Consider the following 11,840-nt stretch of genomic DNA (forward strand, 5'->3'; position numbering starts at 1 on the left):
AACTGTGCCCCTGCCCAGAGCCTGGCCCAGCTCCAACTGTTGCAGGCATTAGGGACGCAAACAACAAAGACAGAATCCCCATGAACGCCTCACTCTTTCAATTGTTAACAAAGAAGAAGAAGAAGAAAAAAAAACTCATTAGAAAACCTGGTTTGTGGCTGGAAGATACAAGCACTGCTCAGACCAAATCACAAAGGTAAACAAGAGTCAGAACTGGAGTATCTTCACTTTGCTCCAGTCTTGTAGCCTAATTAGGGAAATTCCTTCCCACACCTGTAGGTGCAACTCCAGGGCACAGGATCCAGAGACCCGTACTTTAAAACTTTAAAGGGCCCGGCGCAATAGTCTAGTGGTCAAAGTTCTCATCTTGCACGCGCCAGGATCCCATATGGGTGCCAGTTCTAATCCCGGCAGCTCCACTTCCCATGCAGCTCCCTGCTTGTGTCCTAGGAAAGCAGTCAAGGATGGCCCAAAGCCTTGGGACGCTGACCCACAAGGGAGACCTGGAGGAAGCTTTTGGCTCAGTTTCAGCCGTTGTGGCTACTTGGGGAATGAACCAGCAGACAGAAGATTTTTCTCTTTATCTCTCTCGTCTGTGTAAATCTGACTTTGCAATTAAAAAAAAAAAAAGTTGTTAGACTCCGTGCAGGGTTTTTTCCCTCAGAGGCATTCTCCAGGAAGCTTTCAAAGCCTCCTTGCAGACCCTCTCCACTCTGCTCACACTGTCCACTCCAAACGCAGCCTGTCCATCAGACCTCCAAGGGCACCGGATGTTAAGGAAAGGAGAAAGCTTCACCCACTTCCCAATGCTCAGAGGAGGATGCCCTCGGAGGCTTCCCAGGGCTCTCACAGAACGTCTGTATCAACGAGGAGAAAGTCATTAAAAACACAAGTACTTCCCCAAAAAAGTCTGCAGGAAACACAGCTCAAAGACAAGTTTCTTTTCTAGTGCCAAAAATAACAATTTTGAAATTCACACAGATGAAAGGTCTTCAACAAGTTTGTGGAAAGCAAGTATGAGGAAAACAGTGGGAGCAGGCGCTGCGGCACAGCAGGCTACAGCCTCTGCCCTTGGCGTGGGCATCTCCAGCCCTGGAAGCCATCTGGTGGAGGGAATTCGTGGATCAAACATCTCTCTCCCCCCTCTCTGTAACCCTGTTTTTCAGATGAATTTTTACAAGTAAATAAATAAGATACATATTTTTTAAAATCCATAGATTAATTCAAAGCTCTTCACAATAAACTCATCTTTTTCATTACATTCTTTCCCAAAACCTCTTGAATATAGCATGCTGTACCTTAAGAGAAGCCAGGGCCCAGCACCATAGCTTAGTGGCTAAAGTCCTCGCCTTGCATCCACCGGGATCCCATATGGGTGCTAGTTCTAATCTCGGTGGCCTTGCCTCCCATCCAGATCCCTGCTTGTGGCCTGGGAAAGCAGTAGAGGACGGCCCAAAGCTTTGGGACCCTGCACCTGCGTGGGAGACCTGAAAGAAACTCCTGGCTCCTGGTTTTAGCTCAGCTATAGCCGTTATGGCCGCTTGGGCAGTGAATCATCGAACGGAAGATCTTTCTCTCTGTAAATCTGACTTTCCAATAAAATAAATAAATATATAAATCTTTAATGAATAAATAACCAAGAAAGGCAAGCTAACCATGAAGACCGTGTGGCATATGCACCTGTTACATTCCGTTTTCCTTCATGGAGCTGTCTCTCTGTACATCTTGTTCCCGGTACGGAAACCTGCTGGGCGAGGGAGATGACGGCCCTCTGCAAAGCTGGTGTGTTGGACACACCTGAGCACAACGGCAGGCTGAAGAAGCACAGCTTTACAGAAGGGTGCCTTGTCACCCTTCAGCAAACAAGGCTGTCAGCATCTCCATTCCCAGCCAGAGGCTTCCAGGACGAGGTGGCTGCGCCAGGGGGAAGCCCAGCAGCAAACCAGCGGTTTTAAGATGGACCAGGTGATTGCCACTCTTTGCATGCAGAGAAGAAAATGAGCCCCAAATCCTCAAAAAATCGAGGTCAAGTTTCACTCCTGTCCTGTTGACAAACCTGAAGGATCAGGATCTTAAGAACCTAACCTCAACCCGTGCTTCTAAGCACAGCTGGAAGGCAAGTACGAAAGGACAGTACAAGCAGCAACACTGCATGTACACCCCAAACTACACACACACACACACACACACACACACACAGCTACTGGCTGCTCTGTTCAGGGAGGAAGGGTCTGTGATGGCTCTTCCTGCGAGCCGCTTGTCTCTAACGCCCGGAATCACCTGTTACTCAGACACATGTCCTGAAGATGCGATCTGGCCGTAAGAAGATGTTATATTATACAACTGTCAGGTATGCAAATGTTCTCTAATTTTTGCAGAGTGGCCTCATGCACTCCAATGTTAAATGTTGGATACGTGACAGATTTTTAAACAGCCACTATAGGCTTTAAGAAAAAACACACCTTTCAGTCACTGAATAGGCCAGATATAAACAGCTAATACTTTTCAGCATACATAACCACCATCATAGGTACACCGAAAAGCACATGAGGGAGAGCCCATAATTGCACGTATTCGAAGCCCTGCTTTTATAACCTGTATTTTATCTACATTTATGGAGCTGATGACGCCCTTTATTAAGCGCTTTACTCTTATTACTAATCTGGCCATCAACCTTGTCTGGGAAGTATTACCTTCATTCCACAGACAAGGAAGTCCAACCAAGGCTGGTGGGTGCGTCCACGGCCTGGGAGCTAGTGCAAAAGTCAGCCAGAAACTCAGGGCTGGCTGCGTCCAAATGTGTGCCCTTTCCAGCAAATATCACATTTTATCTGCTACAGCTGGGACAAATGCAACAATAACAGATCCTCAATTGTACATTTCAAAGTCCATCACCCATGTAAACTAATAAAAGCAACCTACCAATTGTCTACATACAGCCATTCGTGTAGCCATTCGAGGAAGAGTCAACAGAAGGATATGCAGATCCTAAAAGGCTCAAGGCCTCTCGGCACCAGTGTATGGCAGAGGCACAGAGGAGGCCTACGTCTCAGCTCCTCTCTGGAGTCTACAAGAGGGCAATTTGCAGACTCGGTGGAAAGAAATTACAAGAGAAGCAAATTATAAACCATGGGAGCTGGCAGCCATTTGAAAAGCAAAAAAAAAAAAAAAAACCCAACTGTGATTATTGGGATTAGGGTCATTGACAGACAGTGATTTTCAAGCTCACATAACATTGATTTCCTGGCAGCACGCTCTGATTTAGAGAAAACAGCAGTCCGGAACCTGAAAGATGCCTGCCGTCTCCATGTGCTGGCAAAGCAAGCCAGGCAGAACGCGCAGCTGTTTATGGCACACTCAACTCAGAGATAACAGACCCATTGGTTTTCTCAACCAAAATCTTCCTACACACAGAAATTGGGAAGAACTGTGCTTACCAGTTTCACACTGAGGTAGCATCAGATCTCTGAGACACTTTAAGGTCAGAAAACCTCACCTAGGTTTAATGAAATGGATTTTTCAACGTTTTTATGGGAAAGAAAACAAAGAGGTAGCATGAAGCTATTCAATGATTCCCCTTGGGCCTACAGATTACAAACCAAGTCCTAGGAACACATAACCAAAGAAGAGTGAGGTGCTATGCGTCCAACTGAATATGCCGAGATCAAAACTCTCATTGAAATCCTGCGGGACAACTTCATGACACAATAGTCAAATCCAAGGCTTCTTAGAGATGTGGAAAACTCTAGCTCATGCGGATAATGACACACAAGCCTTAATCCCTGTTAACCAGCCATCAATTCTATCTTCATGCTCCCCTTTAAATAGAACCGATTTGGACAGTAGGCACAAGTCACCTGGCCGCAGCTGCAATAACTCCATCCTCTGGGAGTTCTAGGCAGACACCATTGTCTTTTGTGTCATATATGAATAACCCACTCCATTTCCCTCCGGACAATGGAAATGCTCTCTGCAGACTCCCAGCTGTAGCTGAGGCGGTGCAGGGGCCGCCACCATTGTTCACCAAGTGACAATTGAGCCAGCAGCTGACGGGCAGCTTGCCCTGCTCCGCATTATCTTGCCCCCTAAGACGACTACAGCTGCTCCTGCATGGGGCAAAGCGCAATGGGAAGAAAGAAAAGGGAAGAGTCCAATCGGCCCTTCTGGAAAAGGAGGAGAGAAAAAGAGGAGCTGAAACCCTTTGGCTACTGGGATTTGCTGCTCTATCCCAGAGTGTCCCCTTTCATGCCACACCCAGGGCCTGCCATCAAGGCAGCTGAGTGGATCAAGCCTAGGATAGCCGGGAACTCAGAAATGGCTTCATGCAAGTCAGAGGGTGGCAAGGCTGGGCTCAGGGACCCCAGGCACCCCATGCAACCAAAACTCCAATGCCCTCCCTCTGGAAGCCAGGCCCCTCCAAGAGGCCTGGCACCTGCCCAGGAGGTTAGCAGTAACTTGTCTCCTTTTAGCCAAAAAAATAGTTTCGATAAAATAACTGAGACAGCGGGGGCAAAAACAAAACAGGCCTGGCCTCTCCCAAGCCCCCCCCACCACATGACACCAGCAGCATCAGGGGCCAGCAAGGGACTGAGCAGTGGGCAGGGAGTGCAGTGAGCCTGCGAGGCTGCTCAAGGAATCTTCAGAACAGGCCAAGGAAAGCAGGGCGATTAGGCCCCGAAAAGCCTGTGGAGACAGGTCCTAATTACTATGTTGGTGTCAGGCACTCCAGCTTCTTCAACCCGTCACTGGGCATCCGGGCGAACCCGGAGCAGCCCAGCCCACCAGAAGCAACCCGGGCTTAGGGGCAGTCAGGCCTCAGCATCAGGAAATGCAGAAATGCCTGGGTGTTCTTAAGGAAGCAAAGTCCAGTGCACAATTCAACACACTAGCCTTGAACTCTAAATACTTCCAAGTATCTCCTGAGTTCTTCCAAACCCAAGGGAGAACAAAGAGTGGATCTCTGGGTTTCCACGCAGCCTCATGCTTAAGAGTCACTCTTTGGGGGCCCAGTGCATGGTTGAGTGGCTGAAATCCTCACCTTTCACACGCCGGAACCCCATATGAGCGCCAGTTCTAATCCTGGTGGTTTCTCTTTCCCATCCAGCTCCTTGACTGTGGCCTGGAAAAGCACTCGAGGACGGCCCAAAGCCTTGGCTCCCTGTGCTTGTATGTGAGACCCAGAAGAGGCTCCTGGCTCAAGGCTGTGGATAGGCTCAGTACCAGCCATTGCAATCACTTGGGGAGTGAATCATCACACGGAAGATCTTCCTCTCTGTTTCTCCTCCTCTCTGTACATCTGACTTTCCAATTAAAAAAAAAATTTTTTTTTTTAATTTCAGTTTAAAAAAAAGTCACTCTTTGTCCAGAAACCCAGATGCCCTTTGAGGAAGGTGGAGGAGGGAGAGGAAGCAAGGTCAGAGGAGACGCCCCCTGCCCACTGCGCACCTCTCTGTTGGCATTGGCAATTTTCAAACAGCAGTCTGGCTCACAGCCAAGAGAATTTCACCAACAGCATGGCATCCTCTTGGGGTTTCGTTGGCCTTATGTCTCTGATCATTAGCAGTCACAAACTGTGACAGTCCTGCCCAGTAAGGAGACTTCACGTGGTCACTACAGTCCAGAAAGCTGTCAGTGCTGAGCTGGCTAACACCTAGAGAGGGATGTTGTACGCAAACGTGAGAGCTCTCTGCAGCGTCTCTTCTCCCTGGACCAGCTGGTCCTAGATACACTTCCGCCTATGATCTTGAATAGCAGCCCTGAAGGCCTGCTATTGGTATTGTGGCTCATCAAGTTAACCTGCAGGGTCAGCATCATGGCTCAGGGGCTGAATCCTCACCTTGCATGTGCTGGCTTCCTGCAGGGGCACCAGTTTATATTCTGGCTATTCTGCTTCCCATGCCCTTCCGTGCATCAGGGTTCCTGGCGCCAGGTCGGACAGCCTGCGTCCTAAGCAGTTTGCCCATTTAGTTGCTGTAGATTGTCGACAGTGGCACACACTGTTCAGGCCAGCGTGTGGTGCAGCAAGTTAGGCAACCATTTGTGATGTCAGCATTTCATATTGAAGCAAGGATTTGGGTCCCCGTTGCAGCACCTCTGATCCTGCTTCCTGTTAATGTGCCTGGGAAAGCAGTGGACTCTTGCTACTATGTGGGACTCAGATGGACTTAGAGGTCCCTGGTTTCGACAGGATCCAGCTCCTGTTCTTGCAGCCATGTAGGGCAGTGAACCAGTTGATGGAAGAATTCTCTATCATCTCTATATATTTCTATAGCTCTACCTCTACCTGCATCTCTGTCACTCTTTCAAATAAATAAATCTTAATTAAAAACAAAATACAGGGTCCAGTGCGGTGGCCTAGCGGCTAAAGTTCTCGCCTTACACATGTTGCTGGGATCCCATATGGGCACCAGTTCTAATCCCGGAAGCCCCGCTTCCCATCCAGCTCCGTGCTTGTGGCCTGGGAAAACAGTCAAGGATGGCCCAGAGCCTTGGGACCCTGCACCCGCGTGGGAGACCTGAAGGAAGTTCCTGGCTCCTGGCTTCGGATTGGCTCTGCTCTGGCCATTGTGGCCTCTTGGGAAGTGAACCAGTATATAGATGTTTTTCTCTGTCTCTCATTTGTGTAAATCTGATTTTTCGGTAAAAGTTAAATTGTTGCCTGCAGTGCCCAGCATCCCATGTGGACGCCAGTTCAAGTCCCTGCTGCTCCACCTCTGATTAGCTCTCTGCGAATGCTCCTGGGGAAGCAGAGGGTATTGGGTCCCCGCACCCACACGAGAGACCCAGACAGGCTCCTGGCTCACGGGTTCAATCTGCCCCAACTCTAACCATTACAATCATTGGGGGAGTGAGCCAGCAGGCAGAAGCTTGGTCTCCTGCTTTCTCTAACTCTACCTTTCAAATAAATTTTTAAAATCTTAAATAATAATAATAATAATAAGGTATCCTGAACAACACCAATACCCAAAGGGAAGCTCCCATTACGGAGTACACATTCTAAACTTGGAATGCAAAGGCATAACTATAGCCCTGCCCTGGTCCCTTAGCCTGGCCCGACCACGCACGAGGGGCTGGCTCACTCAACTCAACTCAACTCAAACTCCCGCGGCTGAAACTCTTGGTTAAGCAGCCACATGCTCCACAGATGTGCGGTCCCAGGTTCCTTCACACCTCTCCACCCAATCCCCTTATCCTGCTGTCAGGGAAAGGGTGCCGAACGGACTCACAGCACACAGATGACTGACACCTTTTCTGTAGGAAGTGGCCACTGAGCACTTCAGGCCGAAGTCAGCCTTGCCAGTGGAATGTACAGGCTGGCGGAGAGGGACCCAGGATGTCCCCCGTCACCTGGAGAGAAAACACACAGGTGTCCCGCAGAGGTCAGGGCCTCAGCCTGCGTTGAGCAAACACAGCAACCACGAGTGGGTGCAGGCTGAGAGACCAGCCCTGTTTTGGAAATACGGGCACAGCCTGCAGCAACGGAAGGCGGAGGAAAACAGAGGCAGCAAGGCTTCCGAGCTGTGAACCCGGCTTGAGCTGACAGTCTTCAGGGTCTCAGCCCCTGGCCTCTGACGTTGGAGTTATGATCAATGCAGAGCCAAGTACTGCTGTGCAGAGAACGGACCAGCCCCACAGGGCAGCGCACACGCCGGGCAGAGCCCTGCTGCCCACACCGGGCACCTAAGCACCGCCAAGAGAAAGCCATACCACGTCATCCAAGAGCCAACTTCGCCCACCCTGAGATCAGAGACATCATGAGAAACATCACGGAAGAAAATTCACGTTCTGCAGCTCAGCAGTCAAGATTTGGGGGGAACACGGGAAAGTTGGTGGGGGCCCACCGTGGGAGCTGAGGCTATAAAAAGGAATCCGATTATCTCTCTCAGCTCAGGGAGGTCACCCTTGCTCCAGGGATTTGCTCCAGGGCTGCTGTCACGACAGAGCAACACACAACACAGCAGCCTTCTCCCTTCCTCACCCCGGGGCATCACACTATAGCCTGTTACATAAGAACAGGTGACAAAAGCAAACTCCAGACAACATCCCACTCTAGCTCTCTCCTCGGCACAAAATCCCCAAGATAAGAGGGTGAGCTCCAGGCCGGCTCAGCAGCCCTGCGGTTCCGAACAAGCCATCACCACTCCTCACCTGAAAAACAGTCCTCAAAACCCGGGCCTCCACCCAGCAGCTTCTTCATTTGCTGAGAAAACGGGTGACTCACATCACCTCCTGATAAAGCAGGGCCACCGGGCTGGTCTGGGAGGGCATGCGTTAAGATCTTAACACCCACTTGGGTTACTTTACGCCACTGGAATTACTCACTAAACCTGAGGACCAAACAGTTGTCCCTGATACAAACCCCCTACTTTTCCCTCAAGTCACCCAGCACCGTCTGTGCCCTCGGCTCTCCCTGCCAGCCCTCCTCCCAGGAGAGAAGGACGGAGCCAGACGAAGCTCCTAAGAGCTAAGGAGACTAAGCAGCCACTTTAGCAGTCCCTGCTGGACAACACTGAGACGGGAGAAAGTGAAAACCGTGATTCCTTAGAAAGCACTGGCAGGGCCGGTGCCAGCGAAGGGCTGGCCAGCAAAAACGCCGCTGACCCTCAACGCAGGTCACACTCAAAGAACCCCTCCTGAACTTCCACTTGATCAGGGCAAACGCCAGGGCCCCCCCTCTTGCAGGTGCTGCCACAGCCCAAAGCAGACACGGAGATATGGCAGCTCCTTCTGTAACTGCAGAAGCTGCAGGTGCCTCTGCAGCTTGCCAAACCGCCCATCCTGCGCTTGCCACAACCTACACAAACTGCAACACGCTTGACATGTACTCAGCCACCGAGGCAAAACCCTGCCCCTACAGCTGAGGGGCCGGCACTGGCCCTTGAAGCATCCACAAAGACGCCGCCATTCCTTCCCCTCCGCCCCGCAACATGTCAACAAAACAAAAGGCACGCTCAAAAGGCCAGATCTGCAGACAGGGGAAGAGCTAGGTGAGTGAGAAGCTGCGACCCACAGGTCTCGGGCTCCTTCCCGCAGTTTGGCTGAACTTCCCAGCGCCTAACTCGCGCAGGCGCCAGGAAGTGCAGTGAAGGCTGACCGGGCTGGAACGTCCCAGCCCACAGCCGCAAGCCCTCCCGGTGGCGCGCTCGGGACACCTGCCGCCCACTCACCTTGAGATAGTCGTTCTCGGAGCGCAGCTCTTCCATCTCGCGCAGCAACTCCTCCTCCTCTGCCGCCGGCACCTGCACAAGCCGCGGCTGCTCGCCCAAACCGGACTCCTTGGGAGTCCCAGGGAGCGCTCGCTCCGGCGGCACGCGACCCCCAGCATCGTCCGCTGCATAGGGTCCTGGCGACCCTACGGGGAACCCGGCTGGGCTACTTCGGCCCCCAAGAGAGGCGACGGGGGGCGCGACGAGGAGCACTGGGGGTTCGGGACTGCCAGGTGGAGGTCCTCGGGATGCAGGGCTGGGCGTGGGCGCTCCTCTCAGGGGTTCTCGGTCGCTGGAGCCGGTGCCAGACTCGGCGTCGCTGCTGGCTGCCGGGAGCAGGCGCTGTTCATCAGACAGGGGTTCGGAGGCGCAGTCGGAGAGATCGGAGCTGCTGTCCGTGTGGCTGATGCGCGAACCCGGCGCGGGGGAGCCGGCCGCCGAGGTCACGGAGAGAGTCACAGAGGGGATCCGAGCAGCCGGGGCTGGGGCGCCGAGGGTGCGGATCGGGGGCGCCCCGGAGCCGCGCTTGGGTTTGCGGCTCTTGGCGGCAGCGGCGGCGGGAGACAGTTCGGCCGCAGGCGGCTTCGCAGTCCGGCTGAAGGGTTCCGCGGGCCCCGCGCGCGCCGCCCTCCTGGTTCCCTGGGCGGCCTTGGCGCCACTCGGCGCCCTGGCCCCGGCGCCCGGCGGTGGCTTGTCCTTCCCGCCGGGGACACCGCCGCTGCGCCGAGAGAGGCGCCCGGGAGCGGCCGGGGGCCCTGGCGAGGGTGGCGCTTTGCCCGCCAGGTTGGGCGAACGCGGGGCGGCGGACACCGGGGCTCGGACAGGGGAAGGGGCGGAGGGAGCCGGGCTGGGCGCGGCAGGTCGGGTGTGCAAGTCCTTGAGAAAGGGTCTGGCGGGCGAGGGCGCGCGGTGCAGCCTCCTCCTCTCAGCCAGCGGGTGGAGGTGGTGGTGGTGGCGGTGGTGCTGGCCGGGCGGCTGAGGCTTGGCGTCCGGGGCGCCGCCGCTCGTGGGGCCGTTCAGCGACTCCATAGCCTGGATCGCCGGCAGCGACTCGGGCGGTGGATGCTCCGGGCGGCAGTGGCGGCGGCGTGCAGCCTCCCCGTGCGCTCGCTCATCACTGGCCCCCGGCCCCGCCCGGGCTGCGCCCCGCGCTGCCGCCGTCCCCTCCCCCGCCCCTTCCCCGGAGGATTCCCGCGGAGCTCGCAGCCGCCACCGCCGCCGCCGCTGCTGCCTCGCTCTGGCCTCGCCGAGGTCACCGCCGTCCCAGTTCTGCCGGCACCGCCTCTCGCATCCCCTTCGACTCCGGGCCTCGCGGGTGCGCCGCCTCCTCCGCCACCGCCTGGCACTCCGCGCCGGCCCCGCGCGCGCCCGGCTCCCCGCCCACTGCCGGCCCGCGCCCCCACGGCTCCCCGCGCCGAGAGGCTGCACGCGCGCGCCCCCCGCGCCCGCTGCGCACGTCCCGCCTCCCGCCCGTCGCGCCGGGGCTGGGGGCGGGCCGGGGGCGGGGTCCGGGCGCTGGGGCACCGCGGCCACTAAGCTGCACGCTGCCTGCGCCCTGGCTCCCTGATGGCTCTCTGACGTCCCCGACTCGTTGGCCAGAAGAGTGGACGAGTCGGGAAGTGTGTGGGCGCGGGGCCCTCCCCGGGACACCGAAGCTGCGCACCCTCTGCGGTGCGTGCTGTGGGAGCCGCCACGCGCGCTCCGGCTGGTCCAGGACCCCCGCAGTTCCTTCCCTCAGCGGCCTGGTCGCGTTGTGCCCGGCGTCCCTGGGCCTTTAAGGACCCGGCGCAGGGATCGCATCCAAGCGGGCATGGCGCTGAGCGGCTGGCACCAGGGCGTCTCGGGACGCTTCTGTAGGGAGGAGATGCAGCTGGGAAGGAGACATTGTGCTCAGCGAGACGCTTATTGGGCCTGGTTTTATTTAGGCCTCCCAACGGCCCCTGACTGGAATGGCTGTTTTCTTGACACGTGAGGCGTTCCAGGGAAGTGAGGTCCCTTGCCTGAGGCGCCTTGGCGGGAGCTGGGGCTGAGCCGGGATGCAGACCCAGAACCTCGGGGGTTCTTAATCCAGCAGACGCCTCCCTCTTGGTTCTGTCACCAGGGTAAAGTTCCCTCACCTGTACGACTAGAAAACAAAGCCAGCAGGCTGGGTGAGGGTGAAGTGAGCAAGTATGCGAATGCACCATGCAAAATGTAAAGCGCTTTTTGCATATCACTGGGCAGAGCTTCCGTCCCAGGTGTTAAATAAATAAATAAGTACCGCCCAAGGAGTGGGGCCTGAGCTGCCCTCTAGTCTTGGCATTGCCAGGACCAGGGGCAAGCTCTAATTCTAAAGTGCTAAGCTAAGGGATGGGGGGGGGTGTGGACCCCTAACCCAGGCTGCGGATGCTCCCGTGTTCCCAGGACAGCTTGGTCTTGCAGCAGGGAAGAAGCCAGGATGTTCTGCAGGAGGTGGAAGGGCAGGTCAGTGCTGCTGGAAGACGGGGACACCAAATCTTGGATCCTAGGGGAGTCCTGAGCCCTCCCTCACCTGCCTAAGTGAGCCAGGGCTGGGGCACTGGAACCCTGCCTGTTCTGTTGCTTCCATCTTGGGAGCTTCCGGGGGGTTCTCTGGGAATTGCTTTCATGGGGAGA

General features: G+C 55.2%; 1 protein-coding gene across 3 annotated transcripts in view; it reads right to left on the bottom strand.

Annotated features, from left to right (window-relative positions):
* Positions 1-10,235, bottom strand: part of MTCL1 (microtubule crosslinking factor 1) — a 123,018-nt gene extending 112,783 nt beyond the window's left edge. For all 3 annotated transcript variants that reach the window (XM_040970590.1, XM_040970592.1, XM_040970591.1), the window contains exon 1: positions 9,168-10,235. In XM_040970590.1, coding sequence (XP_040826524.1) covers positions 9,168-10,235 — 1,068 coding nt within the window. The remainder of the gene's footprint in view (positions 1-9,167) is intronic.
* Positions 10,236-11,840: the final 1,605 nt, after the last annotated feature.

The sequence above is a fragment of the Ochotona curzoniae genome, unplaced genomic scaffold (genome assembly GCF_017591425.1).
Source record: "Ochotona curzoniae isolate NIBS_2020 unplaced genomic scaffold, NIBS_Ocur_1.0 scaffold_4812, whole genome shotgun sequence".
NCBI classification, from domain to species: Eukaryota; Metazoa; Chordata; class Mammalia; order Lagomorpha; family Ochotonidae; genus Ochotona; species Ochotona curzoniae.